At 35.6% G+C, this 25999-nt stretch overlaps 1 protein-coding gene and 1 non-coding gene across 3 annotated transcripts; both read left to right on the top strand.

Annotated features, from left to right (window-relative positions):
• LOC125655226 (multiple epidermal growth factor-like domains protein 10) lies at positions 1-25827 on the top strand. Of its 2 annotated transcripts, none has more exons than XM_048885436.2 (9): positions 1-180; positions 887-953; positions 1076-1291; positions 6366-6560; positions 15718-15879; positions 18487-18627; positions 18977-19078; positions 19181-19292; positions 25133-25827. In XM_048885436.2, the coding sequence occupies exons 2-9, from the start codon at positions 890-892 to the stop codon at positions 25329-25331; spliced, it is 1191 nt and encodes a 396-aa protein (XP_048741393.2). In that variant the 5' UTR covers positions 1-180; positions 887-889; the 3' UTR covers positions 25332-25827. The 2 variants fall into 2 exon arrangements, with proteins under 2 accessions (XP_048741393.2, XP_048741392.2); XM_048885435.2 differs by having other exon boundaries at positions 880-953.
• Positions 21322-21396, top strand: Trnas-gga (transfer RNA serine (anticodon GGA)). Its single transcript has one exon. It is a non-coding gene; the product is annotated as a tRNA-Ser (tRNA).
• Positions 25828-25999: the final 172 nt, after the last annotated feature.

Below are 25999 nucleotides of genomic sequence, written 5' to 3'. Positions count from 1 at the left end.
GCGGTTTCACAATCTCATCAAAGAAAGTAAGAGATGAGCAGCTAACACCCGGTGTTTTAAGACTTAGTAAAAAAGCTTTGCGATCAGTCAAAAGTGACAGTAGTTATGTGATAAACCCCCCTTAAATTGTACAAATTAACTACCGTCTTCATAAATGACCCTTGGATAAGTTTGTTTTTGGTGAGTACCTCTTTATGCTCATGAATGTATCAAAGATTCATTACTGTAGATAATTTTTGTTTTCTGCCATTAATAGAAATTTTCTGTTTATTACAGTGGTGTACAATTCTGATAACATGCATACATTTATACACTGCTTTTGTTACATTGTTAGATAATTACAATCCTGATAACATACATACATTTATACATTTCTTTTGTTACATTGTTAGATAATTTCATTGAATTGATGCATACCTATGCTTTGTTCCATGGGAAGATACGTTTGGTTTATTCCATTGATTTATGCATTTGTTTTTATTCAATTGATAGATGCTATTATTTCATCAATATATAACTTTATTCTAAATAGACACATGATTTTCTTTTATTCCAACGATTGGCAATTTTAGTAGTGATTTTGTTTTATTGCAGTCACAAATAATTTTGTTTTATTCCGTGGTTAGTTAAATCTGTTGTGTTTCATTAACTAATAATTTTGTTTTACTTTATTCATTGAAAAATACTTTTGTGGTACTCTACTGTTAGATAATTTTGATTTGCTTTATTAATAGTTACTTTATTCATTGCGACATACGTTTGTTTTACCCCACTGTTAGAAAAGTTTGTTTAATCTCAAACTACTGCATCTCTGCTATGATAAACGTCACTGTACGACTCTCGTATCTCTATTCCATATCCTTTGCACCACCTAATCAACGGATAGAGTATGACGTTTTCGGGAATTGGAACCCTGCACCTGTGTCTCTCATTGGCGCTTATCGGAGCATACGGTAAGTTATTCGCGACTGGTCCATTCTAATCAATTTTGACCTATCTAAAGATCTTGATGAAATGGATGTGGAGGACTGGTCAGTGTTAGTTAAACTAATTTACATTGATATGGTGGTTTTAGATAACCTATCAAAAGGACGGAAATCATTCGTGTACGATGGAGATGGAGGAGAAGTTTTCAGAAAGTTTTTCAGAGAAAATGCATCTGTAATCACAGATGGCGATCCTACAACATGCTTTCCTTCATATTACTTCAGATATTTGTATAGAAATAAAACTACTTTAAATGTTGACATGGCCACATTGCAGAGTATCTACCAAGTGGATATTTTCCAAGGTAACATATTTGTGTTTTGTTTTTAAATTATTCTTTTGGATTAGTAAAGTTATATGTTGTACTTTTTAGCTTTTCTGATCACCCGTATTCCGGCGTCCGTCCGTCTGTCCGTCCGTCTGTCCGTCTGTCCGTCTGTAAACTTTTCACATTTTCAACTTCTTCTCAACAACCACTGGGCCAATTTCAACCAAAGTTGGCACAAAACATCCTTAGGTAAAGGGAATTCTAAATTGTTAAAATAAAGGGCCAGGCCACCTTCCAAGGGGAGATAATCAAGAAAAGGTAAAAATAGGGTAGGGTCATTAAAAAATCTTCTTCTCAAGAACCACTGAGCTAGAGAAGCTGAGATTTATATGAAAGCTTCCTTATATAATGCAGATTCTAAATTGTTAAAATCACGGCCCCCGGGGGTCGGATGGGGCCACAATACGGGGTCAAAGTTTTACATACAAATATATAGGGAAAATCTTTAAAAATCTTCTTCTCAAGAACCACTGAGCCAGAAAAGCTGAGATTTATATGAAAGCTTCCTTATATAATGCAGATTCTAAATTGTTAAAATCACGGCCCCCGGGGGTCGGATGGGGCCACAATAGGGGGTCAAAGTTTTACATACAAATATATAGGGAAAATCTTTAAAAATCTTCTTCTCAAGAACCACTGAGCCAGAAAAGCTGAGATTTATATGAAAGCTTTCTTATATAATGCAGATTCTAAATTGTTAAAATCATGGCCCCCGGGGGTCGGATGGGGCCACAATAGGGGGTCAAAGTTTTACATACAAATATATAGGAACAATCTTTAAAAATCTTCTTCTCAAGAACCACTGAGCCAGAAAAGCTGAGATTTATATGAAAGCTTTCTGATATAATGCAGATTCTAAATTGTTAAAATCATGGCCCCCGGGGGTCGGATGGGGCCACAATAGGGGACCAAAGTTTTACATACAAATATATAGGAAAAATCTTTAAAAATCTTCTTCTCAAGAACCACTGAGCCAGAAAAGCTGAGATTTATATGAAAGCTTCCTTATTTAATGCAGATTCTAAATTGTTAAAATCATGGCCCCCGGGGGTCGGATGGGGCCACAATAGGGGGTCAAAGTTTTACATACAAATATATCGGGAAAATCTTTAAAAATCTTCTTCTCAAGAACCACTGAGCCAGAAAAGCTGAGATTTATATGAAAGCTTCCTTATATAATGCAGATTCTAAATTGTTAAAATCACGGCCCCCGGGGGTCGGATGGGGCCACAATAGGGGGTCAAAGTTTTACATACAAATATATAGGGAAAATCTTTAAAAATCTTCTTCTCAAGAACCACTGAGCCAGAAAAGCTGAGATTTATATGAAAGCTTCCTTATATAATACAAATTCTAAATTGTTAAAATCATGGCCCCCGGGGGTCGGATGGGGCCACAATAGGGGGTCAAAGTTTTACATACAAATATATAGGGAAAATCTTTAAAAATCTTCTTCTCAAGAACCACTGAGCCAGAAAAGCTGAGATTTATATGAAAGCTTCCTTATATAATGCAGATTCTAAATTGTTAAAATCACGGCCCCCGGGGGTCGGATGGGGCCACAATAGGGAATCAAAGTTTTACATACAAATATATAGGGAAAATCTTTAAAAATCTTCTTCTCAAGAACCACTGAGCCAGAATAACTGAGATTTATATGAAAGCTTCCTGATATAATGCAGATTCTACATTATGAAAATCATGGCCCCCGGGGGTCGGATGGGGCCACAATAGGGGGTCAAAGTTTGTTGTTGTTGTTGTTGTTGTTTTTGATATAGTGCAGATTCAAGTTCGTTAAAATCATGGACCCCGGAGATTGAATGGGGCCTCAAGGGGGGCATAAAAGTTTTACATACAAATTTATAGGAAAAATCTTTTAAAACCAACTTCTCAAGAACCACTGAGCCAGAAAAGCTGAGATTTATATGAAAGCTTCCTGATATAGTGCAGATTATAAATTGCTAAGATCATGGCCCCCGGGGGTCGGATGGGGCCACAATAGGGGATCAAAGTTTTACATACAAATATATAGGAAAAATCTTTAAAAATCTTCTTCCCAGAACCACTAAGCCAGAAAAGCTGAGATTTATATGAAAGCTTTCTGATATAGTGCAGATTCAGGTTTGTTGAAATCATGCCCCCCTGGAGTAGGATGGGGCCACAATAGGGGATCAAAGTTTTACATACAAATATATAGGGAAAATCTTTAAAAATCTTCTTCTCAAGAACCATTGGGCCAAAGAAGTTCATATTTACATGAAAGCTTTCTGACATAGTGTAGATTCAAGTTTGCAAAAACCATGGCCTCCAGGGGTAGGTTTGGGGTCATAATAGGGACTACGGTTTTACATGCAAATAGATATGGAAAATCTTCTGATATGGACCAAGGTGACTCAGGTGAGCGATGTGGCCCATGGGCCTCTTGTTCTTTTCTTAATTCTATCATTTAGTAATTTCATCGTCACTTGAAATAATCTTAAAACAGGGAAACAATTATGCCAAAACTAATGGAAACAGAAAAATAATCAGTAGCTTAGTATGAGCCATGGGGTCACTTAAACAAAATTACAAGTCGCATCACAAGTTGAGCATGGCATTTTTCCAAGTCAAGGGCCCGCGGTTTGTGATCCACCGCATTTCACACAAACACTTGATAGTATACGTATATCCGACCTCTGATTAAGGCATTTCAAGCGTAATTGCATGATTCAAAGCATTTCATCGTCTTATTTAACACATACACAGATATTGGTGGTACACGTGTAAATGGCATGTTAATTTGAACTGCAGATGGACATCAAATAAGATGATATACATAGGGTGTACTGATGTTCTGTCAAAGATATAGGGTAGGAGATAAGTATGTCACAATGTTTAGGTCACCTGAGTAATGAATTATGGAAATTGGTCAGCGCTCGTCGTCCGTCGTGTGTTAACAATTAAGCTTTTTTTACTTCTTGATTACTACCATTCCAATTCAATGGAAACATCTTTGGGAGAATGGAGACATAAATTGTAAATTTCACTATTCCTGCACTCCTGGGGCCTTAGGAGCGGGAGTCAACTTCCAAAAATTGTCCTATTTTTAAACATACGAGTATTTATAACAGCACATCTTTTGGAAAAACTAATTGCATAGTGAGGCACAGCACGGATGCCTCTAACAAAATTGTAAAATTCGAATTCGTGATTCTCTGGGCAGATGTTCTGACTCTAGGGCGGTGCCAAACTTGGTATACAGTGTTATGAGTAAAACATTTAAATACAAAGCGAAGATAATGAACAGGGATCAATTTTGATGGCATTTAATTTGTTTAAGGAAATTCCATACTCGCATTGTTATCTGATCAAAGTATCGAAAGTGTATTTATTTCCTTTTAATAAAGTTAAAATCAATGAATTATCAAATAAAATATACAGATAATCGCACTTTTTAACATGCGAGACATGAATTAACAGAATCATCTACATGAAAGGTGAAGATAATGAACATTGACCAATGTCATAACTCCTATAAGGAATACAAAATATAGAGTTAGACAAACACAGACACCTGGATATACTAGAGGTGGAATTAGGGGCCCAGGAGGACAAAGCATCCCCTGTCAACTGGTTGCATTTGCCATGAGCCCTATATCTTGATCAGGTAAACGGAGTAATCCGTAGTTATACATGTACTCAGTGTATTAAAACACGCAAGACAGTATTTGACCCAATGATAGGTTGCATTGGCAAACTAAATTGCTATAACGACCATAGAATTTGCGAAATGCTGACTTTAAACAAGAGCGTTGAAATCCCTGCACTATCAACTTGTTTGTTAGTAGCCTGCTTCGATCTTAATCTAAGTGATCTAAAAACTGATCATATGCAGGACAAGCTCTTGCGTATCGAATCGGTTGAGTGATATAAACACCACATGCAAGTGAAAATGGAATATTGCTACATAAATATTGAATGTTGACGATTGAAAAGCTGAAATTATCCCGTTTATCATAAAGTCGAGTTGTTAGTTTGCTATTAATATCTATTTTCAAAAAATGTCTAAATAGGAAGCAGAAGTGGACGACTTTGTTGTGTCTTTTATTTCGAGCTCACTAGGATATATCCAATCGACATATTAATGAACATTCTTATTGTTGATAGATAAAGCATCGTTGAGATATCTAAATGTCGCATTGTAGGTCACACCAAGATATTTTTTCTTCTCACGAAGTTTTTAATAAATTCTGCTTCATAAAAATATAAAAACAGTCAAGCTAACAAAGAAGCACAATTCATACTCATGGAATTGACTCATTTCCCTCAATGAGCAACGTTTCGTATAGGTTTCAGTTAAACTTTTAAGATCCATTTTCTACCCAATCCATAATATTTTCAGAATGATTTCTTGGAAACGCTATTGATAGACTTGGACTAATTTCTCGGAAACTCTATTGATAAAAATGGAATGATTTCTTGGAAAGTACAAATTCTATCAACAAATGTAGACTTGCGTCTCCAAGCGTACTTGTACCCTGGGACTGTTTTTAATCTGAACCCGTTTCCCAAAGGCGTGGGGGTCTACCCTGGCTCGTGTGTCACAGGGTGCGTGGGGGTCTACCCTGGCTCGTCTGTCACAGGGTGGGTGGGGGTCTACCCTGGCTCGTCTGTCACAGGGTGGGTGGGGATCTACCCTGGCTCGTCTGTTACAGGGGGATGGTATTTGGGGAATTCTTTTAGACGGGTTTGGTTTGGAACTCGTAAAACATCAGTGCTTTTCTCGATTATTATCAATCCTGTTCGTGAATTCATCTGGGGTATCTTATTGTGTATAGAAAATGTCTTTTGAGAATATAAGATAACAGAATGATTTTCTACAATACTTAATATTTTGATTTTAAAACAATGAATCAAACACTAAATTACATGTTACATCAATATATTTTCACTTTGAAGGGTAGAATGAAGGTTCAGATAACTTTGTAAACTCCCCAATATGGATTCACAATATTATATACGGTATTATATACGGTGCAATTCCTCGGATAAGGACACTCGTACATTTTAGGGGAAGTTTCCAGCAACTGGTCGGTGTACATCTCAACTACAGACAGGAGAGATAATGCCACCCAGTGTACAAGAACGATCTCATCACCGGATGTCCAGCGCTTCACTTGTGCGGATCATGGCCGCTTTGTTATACTAGCTTATGTAGATGGAAATTACAAAAAGAGAGATTCTATTTGTGTAGTCAATGTAACAGGTAAGTAATTCCAGCAACAAGCTGTTCTGCTTTCAATTGAAAAACCCCCCAGACAAATTCAATACGTGGATCATAGACATGTGTTTGTAACAGAAACTTAATGGTTTAAATTGAGTTAAAGTACGTTTTAAAACAGTTTTTTCCTCGAAACATGTAATGTATGCATAATATATTTCATTACAAGTCTTATTGCTAGAACTGTATCAATATGTTATAATGGACATGGGATATTTGTAGCTTTGACCTTTAACCTCACAACCTTGCATTTGATCCTGACCTTAGAGTTCAACATTTAGTAAGGGACACAATCTGCTTTAGATGACTTTTGAGATTCATACTTTAATCCAATGATCTAAATTAATATTGATACTCACAAGCGTGAATATCGTTAGTCATTACCACAGCTCAGTGCAACTTCACCACTGATGGTGACACGCATTTTAAAATTTGACGAGCAATATAATATCTCTTTTGTTGAGGCCAATATAGCGTCATTTATGAATAGATTAGAACTCATAACATCAATATTTTTTATCTAAAATTCCAAAACCAGTTTTGCACATTTTTGTTAAACATTGCAGATCCCGAAAAACACGTATTCATGCATGTACACCCAGACTTTCCAATCGCTTTTACCCCAGGTGTACGGTCACGTGCTACGCTTTTATGTGCTAATGTATAATCAAAGCTCAAATCTTTCTCACAATTGTAACTACCAATTGTTTGCCGGAAGTACATCGATATAGTTCTACATTGATGGAAAACCGAGAATTCTAACTACTCGGTCATTTCTCGCGAGCTATAAATAGTCCGGTCCTACTAAACAGGGTACGCTAGAGTATGCTAGGGTAATTAAGAGAAAGCTGATAAGATTTTATGATTTAAATTAAACATCCTTTTGTAAGCCTTTTTAGTTTAGTTTAACCTAATATATATATATATATATATATATATATATATATATATATATATATAAGCACTGAAAAGGCCACGACACTGTTGGTTATTTAAAACTCGAATTTTCGACGCAACCCGCGTCTTTATCAAGAGACATATATTACATAAACAAATAACACGCAAAAACGGCAAGTATCGATAAACTACATTGATGACAAGAGTGATACACTGTTGTACTGAGTGATAAAAATGGTGGTGGTTTCGTTGTAAAGCGTGTTTACTGACTATGGTTTAGAGAGTTTGTACCATGGTCGGGTCGGGATGAAAATAGAATTATTCTTGAAAAGTACAGAAATCAGATGAATTTAGAGGGAAAACTTACAAAACAATGTGATTATGGAATAAAATGGTGGGAACATCATGATATGGACTGATTAAGTTCAAAACAATATTAGGTAGGCCGTACCATTCATGATTCGGATATGGTGAACAGCGAAAAATAATGATTGCCAGAAGAACACGATCAAACAACAAACAAGGTCAATCAAAAGACACAGATCTAGCATTAAAATCAAAATCAACAATCAAATAGGTGAATGGGGGAGAAGTCTAAGGAAAAAGATACAGGATTATTTTTCAAGGTAATACACCTTTCAAGGTCAGACAAATTAAAGCCGCATTCTAGAAACCCCGACATCGCAACACAAAGAGCCATGCGAATCCGAACCTACATGTATGTGGATTTAGAATAATGTTTTACCATAGTTTAGAGGTCTTAAGATGATATATTAATAAAATACTCGTCTTCAAGGTCAATTCATTTTTTACTTTATTTTAAAAAGCCACAATGTCGAGACTAGAATATGAAAGGGAGAGAGAGAGAGAGAAAGAGCTATATAAATTCATATTGTAATGATTTCTTATGATGTTCTAACATAATTGGGAAGTATTGAAGGTCAAACAATAATCGCAATTTTGGGAATCCTCGTTATGGCTAAATAAAGGAACTCAAGGTTAAATAAAGGAACTCAAGGTCAGAGCCTTGAAACCGGCGAAACGAATTGTATTTATATTAATCAAACAAAATAAGATGTCTTATCGGGTGAATTTTGTCGATTAGGCTATGGAAACTTATATATATATATATATATATATATATATATATATATATATATATATATGGAAAACATGATAATTTTCATTTTCTAAGGATTATTTCAATTCCGGTTACAAGGTTACCGTTTGATCTCGAGCACATTTTACTACATATTTGCACAGAAATACCAGTGCATTACATCTAAATTTCCAAGATAATGGCTTTGTTTTATTTGCAAAGTATTAAATCTTTTTATAGTCCACTGAGATTAGTGTTTTTCATGTAAATATCTTGTATGCACATTATACTATCAATTATAATCATATCTAGTTTTAATAAAATTTCATAATTTTTTTTACTTGATACAAGAAAGGTGAAGATAACGAACAATGATCAATCTCATAACTCCTATAAGCAATACAAAATAGATAGTTGGACAAACACGGACCCCTGGACACACTAGAGGTGGGATCAGGTGCCTAGGAGGAGTAAGCATCACATATTTCGAGATCTGTAAAATTGGTTCAAAGCCATAAAATTTCATAAAATCAAATAATTATTATATGAATTTAATATAAAAGTGAAATAATTACGTTGATGAAGATTACATTGATATGACGACGTGGTTGTTAATTCATTGATGATTACTGCCGTCGTTTTAAACATCGGATGCACAGTATATATCTTTTAAAAAAACAGCCACAATATTGAGTTGTATCTAATATTGATCATTGGACTCGTAAAATAAACATTTGAAATGATCTTGCATACCACGATTCACGATTTATCAAAAGTACGTTCTAAAATTACATTAAAAACAAACAAAAAGGAAAAGATAACAAGAAAACCAAAGATTATGAATTTATATCCCGAGTAACTATCAAAAATGATGCAATTAACTACTGATATTATATGTTACATCGGTCAATACTTTCTCAAAACAAAATGATAACACGCTATAAATCCCCCATTTATTGATTGTTGTTTTCTGGTCAAAATATCACTAAAACAAATATTTTAGACAAAGATTGCTATGTTATTTTGTAATAATCTGTATTTAGGTGGTATACATAATGATTGAATTAACAATTCAATTACATTAAGAGATGAAATGTTAGCAGCGTATTATATTGTACTCTAGCGTATTCTCCTTAGTGCCCTAAATAATCTCGTTAACAAGCGATGGAGAAATTGCCACACTATCTGGTCACCTGACAGAAAAATGGCAGAACTCAGTTACCTGGACGTGTCTTAGATGGGGCTAGGAAAACTTTATTTCCTAAACTAAACTATTCCTAAACTTCATTAAAACTCTTCCAAACAAAGATACATTGTTGGATCCAATAAGTGTTCTACCAAGTCCCCATCTTTGCTCCTCACGGAAATATTAACAGCTGTGAAGGAGAAACTTCAAATGGATTGTGCGAGTACATATGCCAGAAGTGGTGTAAATGAAATGTGGACTCTAAAAACAAAAATTAAGAAATTTTAGTAAATTTGAAATCGCAAAATTTTTCTCAAATGAACATCAAAACGAATGACTTTTTAACACTTTACACGACCATTCCTCACGATAAATTAAAGACTAGACTTGCTGACATTATAAACAGTTACTTTGTCAACAAATATGGAAAACGGAAATATTCATATCTAATGATCAGTCATCCAAAAATTACATTATTACACATCACTCTGATTCCGAACACAAGTATTTTGAAGTTGAAATAAAAAAATATGCTGGAGTTCCTCATTGACAATATCGTCGTAGTCTTTTTAGTGATCAGGTATTCCAACAGTTAGTTGGAATTCCTATGAGCACAAAAGGTGCTCCTTTGTTAGATGACCTGTTTTTATATTCCTATGAAGCAGAATGTATTCAAAAACTTCTACGTGAGAAGAAAAATTATCTTGCTGTGGCCTTCAAAACGACATTTAGATATATCGACGACGTATTACCTATTAACAATAATAATTTTCATTCATATGTCGATTCGATACTTGGATATTTGATTGAAAACAGATATTAACGGCAAACTAACAACTCAACATTATAACAAACGGGATGATTTCAGCTTCTTCATCGTCAACTTCCCATATCTATGTGGCAATAATCCATTATCACCTGAATATGGTGTTTTTATTTTTCAACTGATTCGATAGGCAAAAACTTGTTCTGCGTTTAGTAAGATTTTAAATCGAGGCAGGCTTCTGACAAACAAGTTGCTGGTGCAGGGATTCCAACAGTCTCGTTTAAAGTCAGCATTTCGTAAATTCTATGGTCATAATAACAATCTAATTTGCCAATACAACCTATCATTGGGTCAAATGCTATTTGACGTGTTTGATAAGGATTGTTAGATCGTTCTTGGCACACTGATTTTGACTACGGATTACTCCGTTTACCTGATCAAGATATAGTGCCCACAGCACCTGATTCCACCTCTGGTATACCCAGGGGTCCGTGTTTGCCCAACTCTCTATTTTGTATTGCTTATAGGAGTTATGAGATTGATCACTGTTCGTTATTTTCGCCTCCCAATAAGCTATTAATTCTACACTTGTATGATTTAAACTTGCGTGGAGGATTCATCATTAGATTATGTATGTATACCGGATGTCAAATGAGTTATTATTTTGATGCGGATACTGACCTTATTTTCTAGTATTCATGTCGTTTTAGACAATTAAAACCGTACATGGCTATCAAACAAGTTGCAGTTCTAGTGATGTTGTATGAAAGGTGAAAATGTTTAATTTGTAGGCTTTATCGTTATTCATTATTCATTATTCATTTTTGCAATAACTCTTTCTAAGGGCCTTTGAATAATGATGGTACCGATCTCATGGTACAGGCAACTTTCGTTTCTTTTCTATGCGTCATACTTTACATCACATCATATCATTGTTTTTTAGGTATAAAATTGCACATCAAATTTCCTTACAGTAGTCGATGAATACCGACCTAGATTCTGGTAAACGTACACTTGTACATATTCCACTGATAGCATCCTCGATAATATATTCTTAGTGAAACAAATCGAAGGATCCATATTTTACCACAGGTATACTGCAATTATTTAGATATATTATATACAGGGTTACAGTAAACTTGTGTAATTGTCACTAATTTCACAATTATTCTGAAAGGGGGGTCCTGTTTGGATAAAGGTTCCACAATGTGGGTTGAGGAAGTTTCACTATTTTGGGTGAGGATGTTCCAACATTTGGATTATGGAAGTTCCACTATTCGGGTTGGGGAAGTTCTATTTTTTAGGTTAGGGAAGTCTCGCTATTTTGGCTGAAGACTGTCACTATTTGAGTTGAGGTAGTTTCATTATGAAAGGTGAAGAAGTACACTACTTGGGTTGAGGAAGTTCTCTATCTCGCTTGAGAAAGTTTCGTTATTTAGGTTGAGACATTTTCGCGATTTCTTGTGAGGAAGTTCACTACATGTATATGGGTATAGCAAGTTCATTATTTCAGTTAAGGTAGTTTCGCATTTGGGTTGAGAATATTCAACGTTTTCTGTTATTGATGTTTCACTATTTGTCTTACGGAAATCCTCTAATTAGGTTGAGGAAGTTTCGCTGTTTAGGTTGAGAATGTTCAGTATCTAAGATTGGTACATGTATCTTCCATTTCTTGGGTTACGGACGTTTACGAATTTGGGTTGAGGAAGTTTCGTTAATTTGGTTAAAGAAGTTTAGGAAGTTCCATGATTTCGGTTGAAGAAGATTAACTATTTAAGGTTCGATTGATTGATGCTATCTTGTTTAACGTCCCTCTCGAGAATTTGCACTCATATGGACATCACCAATACCGGTGTTCAAAGGGCTTCAAAGTTAAGCCTACGCTCGGCGCTTACGGCCATTGAGCAGTGAGGGGTCATTAGCATGTCACACCTACTGTGACACGGGACATCCGTTTTAAATGTCATATCGAAGGTCCCGTGACATTTACGCCTGGTTGTGAGCGTTTGGTGATGTGTCACTACCAATTTTATCGACTTAGGACTGTCGCGGCTAGGATTCGAACTTCGACCTTCCGCATGCTGGACGAACGCTCTACCTTTAGATCACTGCAGCGGGAAGTTCTAATATTTGAGTTAAGGAACTTTCTCTATTTGGGTAATTTATATTGCATGTACTACCAATACTCCTATGCTATTTTGAGTACCTACTTTTGCCTTACCTCTTCTAATGTGAATCTTACCATTTGATGATATCAGCTGGCACTTTCTTACAATAATACAGATCTTGTATGGTTTGATCGATAAGTTGAGGTTATCTATATACAAGAAAAAGTAAAACTCCGTGACAAAAAAATTCGATTTTGCATTGTTCTTTTATTACTAGTTTGTTTTAGGTTGTACGATGATTTTAGTTATACTCATTCTTAAAGAAATGTTGGAATCGGGATGAAAATAGCCCCTTCGGTTCTCTGGGGTATTGCAGCGTTGACGTACTGTGTGTAGATCCTTTTGGTTTTCGGCTTTTGTCATGTGATAGCATAAGGACATTAAGAATCTTGTGATAAAATGCATTAGTGAAATTTGAAGTATATTTGCTCATAAATGCAAAGACTGAATCACTATAAATCTGTTAGGTGTATGGACACTGTCGAGTATGTTGTCTGCATCTAGCATATCGGTTCACAGGAACCGGTGGTTTTGTAATAATAATAGTAATGGTTTATATCATACCAATTACTAATAAAGATAATTATTATCACTTATCAGGGAGTAGTATGGTAACAGTTTTTGTGTCCACTCGCATTCGTGCAGATTGGAAAAAAAGTTTTCTTGTCCATTCCCGTCTCAGACAACACAAGTGCACCTCATTCGCTGCCAGAGAAGTTGATCCTACCTATAATGTGGTTATTATCACCAAACAAACACCATAAATTAATCCAACTGCAGGACCCCAGTTCAGATTGTACAACTTTGCTAATAAGTTGCTGTTTATGATAATTAATTGAAAATCAATTCAAGAATTGGGCTATCATATTTTGCAGCGTTGAGCACTCTTTTTCTTTTACGTGTGTGTGCAAACAAATTTTCATAACGCGCCAACGCGCGTTATTCATTTTGTATACACACACCATTGCAGTTATGAGAATATATGTTTTAAAATATAAGAATTCATTGCTTGAATATTTACAGAAAGTTTTGAAACCGAACACGTGCATTGTTTTTGTGAAAAAAATATACTGGTATTCATTTTCCCATTTGTTTGTTGAAAAGGAATCAGCCATTTTAACGATGTGTCATGATTCATCTTTTAAAATTGAGGTACATTTTTTAGTTCATTTTTCAGACAAAGTATTAGTTTGGAGTTGTAAGTAAGGTAGTGCAATTGCTGCTTATGTTTGAATGCGGGAATGAAAGATAAAGTGGGCTCTTCACTAGGAAACATTTGGTAACAATTACAAGCAATCCATATTTATTCAAATTGCCAATGGTAAAACCCAGTAGTTAAATTCCCTTCCTTTCAATTTTAAAGAAACATGGACACGATTGGAGCTGCAAATTCGAGTTTTAATGTTCGGAATGCTTAACGAAGACATTTCTAATGGTCAGCAAAACGCTTAAAGTCAGTTGTCAAGGTATATTGGAGATACAGAGCTCACAATTGTTTGTTATGTAAACAATGCTCGTGCCATGTTTTTGTTTACGTAGGTTAAACATACCAGAAAGAGTTCATTTAAAGCAGATTTTTCAATTTTTAAGTTCATTCGAAATACAGCTGAATAGTTTCTAATGTTTAGCACAAATCAGGTTCTTTTCAACATGATATTTTCTATTAAACAATCTATATGTAAAAAAAAATGATGGCACAAGCCTTGTTTACATGACAAAGAATTGAGTGCTTTATCTCTCTTGTAACTAAAAAATTGATATTCAAAATTTGGTTGACCATTAGAAATACTTAAGCTAAGCACAACAAAAATGGAAAAATAAAATGGTCAGCTCAATTGTATCCATGTCCCTTTAATAGGCCACCTGAATCACTCAGCAATTGTTCTGCGTCCTTAGACTTACGTCGTGCATTAATGATTTAACAGGTCTCTACAATCGCACATCTGTAGAAAAATAAATGCACATCTTGTACAGGAGGACCACTTCTACTAAAGTTGTAAATTTCAGTTGTTCTAACTCCAGGATGGAGTCTAACTTTGTATATAGTGTGCAGTGTATTATTTTTAATACTATTGATACTACATTGAGACTAAATCCTGGGATGGGGTTTTGGTTCCATGGTGGAGCCAAAATTATTATAGATGTTATTGTCTTTATCACTTGATCAATTTCTTTAATTTTGCTGATCTGTATAAAAGCGAAATGCATCTTTAGAAAAAAAAACCCAGAAGGGATGGCCCAAACTAGTCAGATAGTGCTACATGTAATATAACATATTGTATTATGTAAAGTCTTCCATCAGTATGAGCACGTTCATGGGCATATGCGCTATGAAGGGGCATGGACACGATTTGAGCTGAAAATTTTCAAATTTTATTTTTCAATTTTAACGTTTAAAATGCTTAACTAAGGTATCTATAATGGTCAGTTGTCGAGGTACATGAGTGATACAGAGCTTACAATTCTTTGTTATGTAAAGAAGGCTCGTGTCATGTTTTTGTTTACATAGGTCAAATATACCAGTAAAAGTTCGTTTAAAGCAGATTTATCAACTGATATTTTGATTCTGAACACAATTAGATAGTTGATAGTGTTTAGCACATCTCACTTTATTTTAAAATGCTATTTTATATTAGATATTCTATATGTAAACAAAAATATGACATGAGCTTTGTTTACATAACAAAGAATTGTGAGATACACTCACTTGTAACTAAAAAATTGATATTCAAATTTTGGTTGACCATTAGAAATACGTGAGTAAAGTATTGTAAACGATAATAATGGAAAAATAAAATTCAAAAATTTCCAGCTCAAACCGTGTTCATGCCCCTTTAAGAACAAATCTTGTTTTATACTGCTGTTGACAATTTCATAGATTTCACAGCCCTTAGGACCAATGATACTTTTATTAATACTCCATTGACTGATAAAGCATGTGGGCGTATTGTTTGTTCTCATATTGTATTTGTTAAGAAAATATACAACATACACATACATTCATTCTATATATTTTCAAACTGCAGGTTGTACGGTGGGAAAGTTTGGTGAAGACTGCAGCAAAAACTGCCCAGAAAATTGCAAGGGAAAAATATGCCACATATTGGATGGAAGATGTACGATGTGTTTCGATGGTTGGAAGGGAGACTATTGTAACCAAAGAAAACAGAACATACAAGAAACAGGCAGTAAAACTTGTTTGATATTAAACAATATTGAAAGACAACAACACTAACGACAAAGTCTAATGTTTAACATATCTTACGTCAATACCATACTCAGTACTGTAGTGGGCAGAGTGTTCACAGTTATACCAGTCAGAGTACTCTAGTGAGTAGAGTGTTCACAGTTATAGCAGTCTTAGTACTGTAATGGGTAGAGTGTTCACAGTTATACCAGTGTCAGTACTCTAGTGGGTAGAGTGTTCACAGTTATAGCAGTCTTAGTACTGTAATAGGTAGGGTGTTCACAATTATACCAGTGTCAGTACTCTAATGGGTAGAGTGTTCACAGTTATACCAGTGTCAGTACTCTAGTGTTTAGAGTGTTCACAGTTATACCAGTGTCAGTACTCTAGTGGGTAGAGTGTTCACAGTTATACCAGTGTCAGTACTGTAGTGAATAGAGTGTTCAGTTATACCAATCGCAGTAGTCTAGTGGGTAGAGTGTTCACAGTTATACCAGTCTCAGTACCCTAGTGAGAAGAGTGTTCACAGTTATACCAGTCACAGTAGTCTAGTGAATAGAGTGTTCACAGTTATACCAGTCACAGTAGTCTAGTGAATAGAGTGTTCACAGTTATACCAGTCAAAGTAGTCTAGTGAGAAGAGTGTTGACAGTTATACCAGTCAGAGTACTCTAGTGACTAGAGTGTTCACAGTTATACTAGTGTCAGTAGTCTAGTGAGAAGAGTATTCACAGTTATACCTGTCACAGTACTGTAGTGAGAAGAGTGTTCACAATTATACCAGTCCCAGTACTCTAGTGAGTAGAGTGTTCGCAGTTATACTAGTGTCACTAATCTAGTGAGAAGAGTGTTCACAGTTATACCAGTCAGAGTACTCTAGTGAGTAGAGTGTTCACAGTTATACCAGTCACAGTACTGTAGTGAGAAGAGTGTTCACAATTATACCAGTCCCAGTACTCTAGTGAGTAGAGTGTTCACAGTTATATCAGTCTCAGTACTCTAGTGAATAGAGTGTTCACAGTTATACCAGTCACAGTACTCTAGTGTGTAGAGTGTTCACAGTTATACCAGTCTCAGTACTGTAGGGGGTAGGGAGTTCACAGTTATATCAGTCTCAGTACTCTAGTGGGTAGAGTGGTCACAGTTATACCCGTGTTAGTACTCGAATGGATAGAGTGTTCACAGTTATATCAGTCACAGTACTCTAGTGTGTAGAGTGTTCATAGTTATATCAGTCTCAATAGTCTAATGAATAGAGTGTGCACAGTTATACCAGTCAAAGTTATACCAGTGACAGTAGTCTAGTGGATAAGGTGTTCATAGTTATACCAGTCTCAGTACTGTAATGGGTGAAATGTTCACAGTTATATCAGTATAAGTACTCTAGTATGGCACTACGCTGTATCTCGGTGAAAAGATAAAATTATACAATTGCAAAAATAATCCATTGTTTGAAAAACAAAGACACCGCACAATCTTCCATATCTGTTTCAGACCTGGATATTAAAGGCATAGGGTCCAACATTATAGGGAAATTTTGCATGTTGCAAAAAGGTGGCGAAATTAAAGATCATAACAAGAAAATCACAAAAGTTCTTCAGAATGTTTACAAACACATTGGATACGATAGTAATTATAAAATAATCCCCTGTTCTCATTTGCCTAAACTGGTACCATGTTGACTTTGCATCTCTTATATTTGTGTGTAGCCACCAATCAGCAGGGTACCAGACAAACATTTATTAAGGGCTAAAACGTCAATATGACTTCAATTTCAAAGCGCTGCAGCTATAGATAACTCCATATTAATACTACAAATTTGTTTTTTGGAGTTCTTCTTGCAAAATACTGTGATGTCATTTTTGAGATGAAAGATAGACCTTATGCCTTTAAATATAACATAAATGGCAACAGCAAACTAACAGCTCAACATTTTTAAGCTTTTCCATCGTTAACTCCCCATATTTATGTAACATTATCACCTGCATATGGTGTTCATGTCCTTCAACTAACTCGATACCCAAGAGCATGTCCTGCGTATGAATAGTGTTTTATTTAGGCAAGCTACTGATAAATCAGTTAAAGTTACAAGGGTTTCAACAGTCTTGTTTAGAGTTAGCATTTCGTACATTATATGATTGTTATAATAATGTAAACCAAACAACCTGTCATTCAGTGAAATGCTGTCTGAGGTGTAATATACCAATTGTTAAGCGGTTTTTTCGCACTGATTTTGACTACGAATAACTCCGTTTACCTAATCAAGCTATAGGGATCACGAACAAAAAGTGTTTCTACAAACTAATTTTGCGTACTATAGCAATTTAGATATATTCTCAGTGTGGTCCTATTGTAAAAAACAATGTAGTCCTGGAATGATTTCTTTCATCTGCGGCCTGATATCTTTGACGCTTGAGTCAAGTGCTTTTCTTGTGGATATTTTAGAACATGTTCACAAAATTAATTCATTGCAAATATCTTGTTGATTCATTACAAATACCTTTTTGATTCAATACAAATATCTTTTTAATTCAATACAAATATCTCGTTGAATCAATACAAATTATCTTGTTGATTCAATACCAATTTCTTGTTGATTCCTTTACAGAGTGTACGGACGGGTATTTTGGCGACAACTGTACCAAACTTTGTAAAGGCAGGTGCTTGAATGGTGCCGCTTGTAATGCCGTGACAGGATACTGTGACGAGGGTTGTGCCCCTGGATGGAGGAACCTCGACTGTTCCGAGGGTATTACAATGCTGTAGATACCAAACCTTTATAACGGAAGGCTATTCTAATAATGAAATGGAGAGATCACTACCTGTCTTGAATTATACATGTACTTTCGCATGGGTTAGCTTCCTTATATTTACCTGTGATGCTGTGAACATGATGAATACCTAACTGTGGTTACGGTACTATCTTTCTGAAAAATCCAAATAACATTTATAGGACAATTGTGAATATGAAAATGTCCGTCATCATATATCAATATTTATTGGATGCGAAGTATGTACACATATGAGATACTGCCCCCTTCCTTCATTCGTTATCGCTTTCCAAGTACATGTAGTTCTTTTTGTTTTGTTTTTTACAGTGTGTCTAAATGGATTCTTTGGAACAAAGTGTGCGCAACGGTGTAACTTGTCCTGTGATCCCATTACTGGAATTTACAGTGGGACTGTTACCGAGATGTTAGGTAAAGACAAAAATAAGTCAGATATTTTCAAAGAAATTATAACTGTATCTTTGACTGTGAAAATCGACTGTGATATTTATGACATGTTATCAAATGACACAGGGAAAAGTGGTCAGTCATCGGAGGGAAGCCCCGCAATAGTGAGCGGTTTGATTGTGGCGCTGTTCGTCTCAGTGTTGATGAATGTTGGTCTCCTGGCGATATATTGGAAAAGGTACGATAATTGGTTACAGTGTCTATCATTCATATCTTTATAGTGTAGGGAAGTCGTTGTCCAGCCCTTGGAATTCTTGAATTGTAATGTTTGTTTTACGTCCCGTCGAAATTTGTTCACTCATAATGATTCTGTAGATTTTTAATAGAGCGTACAACATTGGGGGGGGGGGGGGGGGGGGGTGTTCTCTTCGGGCTTTCCCCTTTCTAAAAATTGATCGACTCGGCGACTATTTCTGTACAATAGCAACTTACAGTCATCAAAGTTATCTACATGCGCGTGTGATTTGTCTACACTGACCACAAAGTGTACACCATTCCGTAATCAAGTGCAAATATGTACAGTCTTTTGTGTACACCATGCACACATTGTACAAGGGATATGTTGTTAAATGCACCGAAAAAATCAATACGGATGTAAAAAAGGTGAGGAGGAACATTTGCAGATTTCTCTCTCCATATTTTGTCCGCTTTATTGTATATCAGAAAATAATTCTAGTATATTGTATGTAGTCATTTACAAAAGTTTAGAATGTATTTTAAAGAATAAATGAAAACGATTGATATTTCGTACAACCATCAAAAATCAAGTTCAGCGCCATAAAAATTAACAAACATTTTGGAGTATGATCTGGTATTTTTTAAACGTATGTAGGTATTTCTAAATGCATATCAAAATTAATTTTTGTAAAAAAAAATCTTAAATTCTAGTAATTATCTATTGTTTACTTTTTTTGTATTAAACTAGTTAACTCTCCAATGAGGATCTCGTCAGCCGCTGAACGTCAATATTGAACATATTACACTAGTTAACTCTCCAATGAGGATCTCCTCAGCCGCTGAACGTCAATATTGAACATATTACACTACACCAAACTGCTCTTCATTATTAGTTGTAAACTAACTACGTCGGGTGTACGGTGGTGTTGACAAATTAGCGCCCCCGTACCTGTAAGAAACATTGGGATTTCCCAATAGACTATAAATGTGCCACTAAAGAGTTATGCATTTAAACCATGAATGCTTTATGAAGCTACGGGGACTGTTACTTTTAGGGGTAAATGCATTTTGAACGGATTTGGGCAAGGTTTTTCCCAGGTGGTTTGATATTTTTGTAGACGCCATGATGCGGGAGTTGGAAACCTTGGTCTATTACATAATTCATGTATAATAACCAGTTAGGGTATTTTCAGAGCGGCTTGTTGTGAGTTATTTTGGACATTGGGGGTATGCAAGACATTGTTGACACTCGATTAGATAAGGGATATTTACTCATGGGAGTTACAGGGATTTTTTAGAACGAATAAAACACAACCTATTGTCAACAGGGGCGGATTCAGGAATTGGGGTTACAGGGGGCTCCATTTTATGAGCCAAGGGGTCTGGAGGCCGCCTTGAGGCCCCCAGTGGTGGGTCCAGGGATTTTGCCGAATTTATAGGGCTTGAAATATGTCTCCTATTTAGTCATTTGTACTATTTTCTATCATTTTTAATAAGGTGCAATTAATAAAGTGAGGCAAATTTTAAGGGTTTTTGGAAAAAAGAAAAACTTTCTCCCAATAAAGTAATTCAAGGAATCAAAAGATTTTGTCATTTATTTCTCCAGGAGTGGAAGAAATTATTGCTTCTTTTATCGTCTAGTACATTTTTTCTAAACAAGATGCCACGATTTACCTTAAATTTGAAAATTAAATCCGCCACTGGTCAATTCTATAACATTTACAATATTAAAGATTAGTGTTAAGTCTTGTAAAATTGCAGATACACTTGTATAACTAAAAATCGCATAAAGAATTATATGAAATAATTGAGAGCTTGTATCACTCTTTCGATGGCGAAATCATGTTTCATACGAGGCGCTCAAACGATCTATTACAGCGTAAATAAATTGTTAGTGTAATGAACTACCTTAATATGTCTGCAAATAATGGAAATAATAACTTATACTTTTTTAAAACTGTTGCACGGTTTGAAAACAATATAGTTTTGTATTGTATTAGTGTAGCGGGCAGCCGGTTTCGATCGCCGGTGGCCAGTTAGCTCAGTTGGTAGGGCACCTGACTGGAGATCTTAAGGGGCCCCGGGTTCGAGTCCCGGTCTGGTCTGTTGCATTTTCTGCCTTCCCATTACACAAAGCTTTCAAATATAGTATTATGTGTAACACCTCCTACACACACTGAAGAGGTGAGTGGACAGTACATCTATATATATTTTTTTTTACACTCTTTCTCTCTTAAGGTAAGGTTTGCGACATTTTGACATGTAGCGAACAAAGTCATGTTGCATATCAGCATATTCAGTAGGAATTTATCTTTTAAAGATTGACATTTTAAAAAATTGCCCGTGTCGTTTTTTGACCAGATGGGCTTATTTTTGTGATGTTTTACATTTTTGGGATCTTTGTACAAAAGGGAATACTAGTGGTATAAAAACTACACGAGGCAAACTTATGGGGTAAAAAGCTGGTAGAATTTTTTAAAAGAGTATTATCTATAAGATTATACTAATTGGTAGAATTTTTTTTATTTTAAAACACAAAAAATAGCACTTTTTATATCTTGAATTAAATCTAAATTGGTTGCCATGGCAACAAAAAATGTATATTAAGCAGCTTTACAAGGTCTACGTCAGATTTTTTTTTTACTTTAAACATAATATTTGGACCATGAATATTTAAGAAAGCATATAGAATTACTACCCACCGGGCTTTGTTTCCATGGTAACAGATTAAAAAGAATTATTTCATTTATGCGATTTGTCACTTTATTTTATAATTGTACAACTTTTGAAGATCGCATTAAGCATTTTCATGAATAAGATACAATTCCAGCCCCAAAATGATATATATATTTGTCAAGTATTGTAGTATCACATTTATTAGAAATTAAGATGTTGAGTTGTTTTTTTTCTAAATTCAATACAATACAATATTTTCAATATCCCGCGGGGGTTTTTCCACGGTCCTGCTTCGTCATAAATTCCGCGTGTTACATTAGCCCGAACCTGTCTTATATACTACATCTTTGAAATAGTTTCCCTCTCCTTGTTCCATTGCTTGATGTTTGTTTACATAGTTGAACATACAACTGTAACCATTCGTGACAATATAAAGCCCGGCCAGTGCCCAGTGGTGGATCTAGAAGGGGAGGGGGGGGGGGGGGGGTAACGTAAAGTTGGTAAAAATGACACTAATAGATCTGTTTTATGTCGACGTTATGCAAATGTTCCTCGGACAAAATTAAGACTATTCTAACATGTACTAGAGAAGACCCCCTTTTTATTCTTACATGATCATATCAGTTGCGTTTTCTACATTTCAAAGTTCATGCGATAAATCGCTCTATCAGCGCAAGTAGATGTCATAGCATTGAAATATGAAGTGCATATAATTAGAGAGCATTGTGAGGTTTATTTTTAAAAAAATGCTTGTGAATGTCATAAAAATTCCTAGCTTCGTTAATGTCGAACCTTGTCTTTGAGGATACTATTCACAAACAATGATCGATTATAACTGCATCAAAATAAATCCTACTTTCCCTTGCAAGATTTGGAGAGATTACATGGTCACATTATTTTAATGGAAATTAACCTTAGTGCATACTACATATGTATATATGTAAGACTCCAAAGTGCGATGGGACTCGAAAGTGCGATGGTCACGCCAAATCCCGATGGTCTACGCCAAACCCCGATGGTGTGACACGCCAAAGTGCGATGATCCACACTCATGCGCCAAAGTACGATGGTATGACACGCCAAAGTGCGATGGTATGACACGCCGAAATCCATTGGTTTGTAAACGACACAGTGTTTTGGTACAGACGGTACCAACCGTGTGTTGTTTCACCAAAATATCAGTGCAAAATCCATGCATAAAAAATAAGAAGTTCACCTTATTTCATTACCATCTAGTTGTCGTGTTATTAAACACAAAATTTTCCAACGCAAAATGGTATGGAATATTTTGCATTATAGCATATTCCCAGGATTTTATTACGTGTGCATTACAAGTAATAAATGATCACGAATTAAATAATGTTTGGGCGAAGTAGATAGTTCGACAACAGATATACTTTGCCGTTCTCACTATCCTCAACCTTGTATACCTTGCCGTTGCTGTCGTCCGTGTTGCATTTCTTTGGACGTTAAGCATGACGTCACAATGACTTGACGTCACAAACGTTACTGAACTCTGCACCATCGGACTTCGGCGTGGCCATCGCACTTTGGCGTCCGTAACGTTAACAAACCATCGCACTTTGGCGCAGACCATCGCACTTTGGCGTGACCATCGCACTTTGGAGCGACCATCGCACTTTAGAGTCTTACATATGTATTATACAACAAATTGTAGACTTTTATAATATCAAAGAAAATAGTTTATAAATTATCATTTGAGAAACATTATTATTATTTTGTGATAGAGGGTTACACATATGCCGCTTGACACTTGACAGCGGTAGTACATGTAGATAACAAGTAAATATCATGACATTTTCCCTCGATTCAACTATGACGTGACGCATTTCTTCATTATGACGTCATAAAGCGCGAAGTGCACTGAGGTATATCAAGAGTTATCTCCCTGTTGTTGCAAACCTTACCTTAATAAAACTTTGTTTATGCAACCACTGCAATTCTCCTCCAAACAGCCAATGGTTCTTGATACAAAGAGACTATATAAATGACGTTTCCTATTCTCAAACTTGTTCTGTTTTGCCTGCTTTGAGCAAAAAACGAGTGCACTCCACTTGGCTAGTGCTTTTGAGCTAAGGATCATAAAGAAAAATTAAGTTCGTAGATTTGCTTTTATTCTAAAAACAAACCTTCAGCGTAGTATTTTGATGGCAGGTTCTGTTTCTACCGTGTCATATTATACATGTGCATGCATGATATTGTATAAATTGGGATCTTAAGGACATACGGGAGACGAATCTACCATTACAAAAATATTTCCATCTCCTCAATCTGAAGAGTTCCTGTATATAATTGTTACATAGTAAGGAATGATAGGAAATTGCATCAAAATAAGAATTTACTCTAGTTGTCTATATGTTATAGTGTTCAATGTTTGTTGTGAAATTTCAAAAATGCATTTGTTTCTCCCTTTGTGTGTTATTGTATTTCCTGGGCATCAGAATGATCTTCAAATCCTCAAACTTACCACCAACAATCGGTCCGAACCAACCACTATCTTTCCTTAAAGAGCATCATTCTCGGAGATAAAATTTCTCCGAACATGGACCGTTTTTGAAACGTTGTAAACTGCGTCATCAGTACTTTGTGTATTACGTCATCAGTACTTCGTCATTAGTACTTTGTGTGCTGCTTCATCAGTTCTTTGTGTACTACTGTACGTCATCAGTACTTTATGGAGACATCCAAGATTAAAAGTACTGTTCTCTCGCGCAGAGGAAAAGGTTGTTTATAAAATGCATATTAAGAGACGATATATCAGATGATGAAATATGCTCTTTCTTAAATTATGCGATACTAGGAATATATGAATATACATGTAAACGATGGTATGTGCTACTGTCGATATACCCAGTTATTTTCGTAAAGACAAATTGTAGACCATCTAAATTCTATGTAATAGTGCAGAGTCCGAGATTCAGTGTCTATACTCTAGAATAGTCTATCGAGTGTCCATGAACTTTCAGACATTCATTTGTATGTTTTATTGGATGAAAATGCCGCCTCATGTATTGCATCATTTACGACCAATTCCGTAGTTCGATTCCGTATCGAGATTGAAGAGTTCCATACAAGAAGTAAGTATAAGTCTGTATTAAGAGGTACCAGGACAAGTTTCCATTCTTTTTTTTACTGTAATTACAGAGGTATACTGAAAGGAAAGCAGACATGCTTAAAAGAAGCGCCATTATACGCAAATGCGGAATTTGATGGTCCAGTACACGAACAACCAGGAAGGGGAGATAGCTTAACGGGGACGACTGTGTGCTACGAGACATTAGATGATAGAACACGTGATCAGGACACGCAAAACTACAGTACATTAGATAACGAGAGAGAGTGAGAGAGTGAGTGAGAGAGTGAGTGAGAGAGAGAGAGAGGAGAGAGAGAGAGAGAGAGAGAGAGAGAGAGAGAGAGAGAGAGAGAGAGTGAGAGAGTGAGTGAGTGAGAGAGAGAGAGAGAGAGAGAGAGAGAGAGAGAGAGAGAGAGAGTTATGATGCCTAACACCTTTTATCCTTTTTATTGAATTATATGATATTCTTGAGTTTGATATTCTTGAGTTTGTTTCTAGAGTGTATGTTGATGGGAGTCAGTACCGTTTAATGTACCACGTCTTATGTATAACTATTCATGTTATATGTTTCTTATATTGGATAAACTGTATTTTGTATGTAGAAAAGATTCGCATGTCATGTTGAGGATTTGTCATTAAGGAAGAATGCTACATCGTCATCATGGCAAATTACCTTTTTGAAACTAGAATGAAAATATAAACACCAACAATTGATCTGTATATTAACTGTTTTATTTTTTTTTTATTAAAATTGTTTTCTCTTCAATTTCAAATTATTATCCATCCATATCAGACCTCTCTGGTGTGTTATTCCTCCTCAAAGTTAGGCGAATTGGAATACTACACCAGAGAAAAACGGATGTTGATGAAAAGTGGGCGGTATGTACATAACAATGGATGTGAATTACCGTACGTATACTGGATTCCCAAACTTCACC

Source organism: Ostrea edulis, chromosome 7 (assembly GCF_947568905.1).
Source record: "Ostrea edulis chromosome 7, xbOstEdul1.1, whole genome shotgun sequence".
In the NCBI taxonomy this organism is placed as follows: domain Eukaryota; kingdom Metazoa; phylum Mollusca; class Bivalvia; order Ostreida; family Ostreidae; genus Ostrea; species Ostrea edulis.
The sequence above is the reverse complement of the archived record's forward strand: the minus strand, read 5'-3'. Positions and strand labels throughout refer to the sequence as shown.

Coding starts and splice junctions, on each gene's coding strand:
- LOC125655226 (XM_048885436.2), top strand. CDS start 890: ATGACGTTTTCGGGAATTGGAACCCTGCACCTGTGTCTCTCATTGGCG. Junction 954..1,075: donor GGCGCTTATCGGAGCATACG/GTAAGTTATTCG, acceptor TGGTGGTTTTAG/ATAACCTATCAAAAGGACGG. Junction 19,293..25,132: donor CTGGCGATATATTGGAAAAG/GTACGATAATTG, acceptor CTGTAATTACAG/AGGTATACTGAAAGGAAAGC.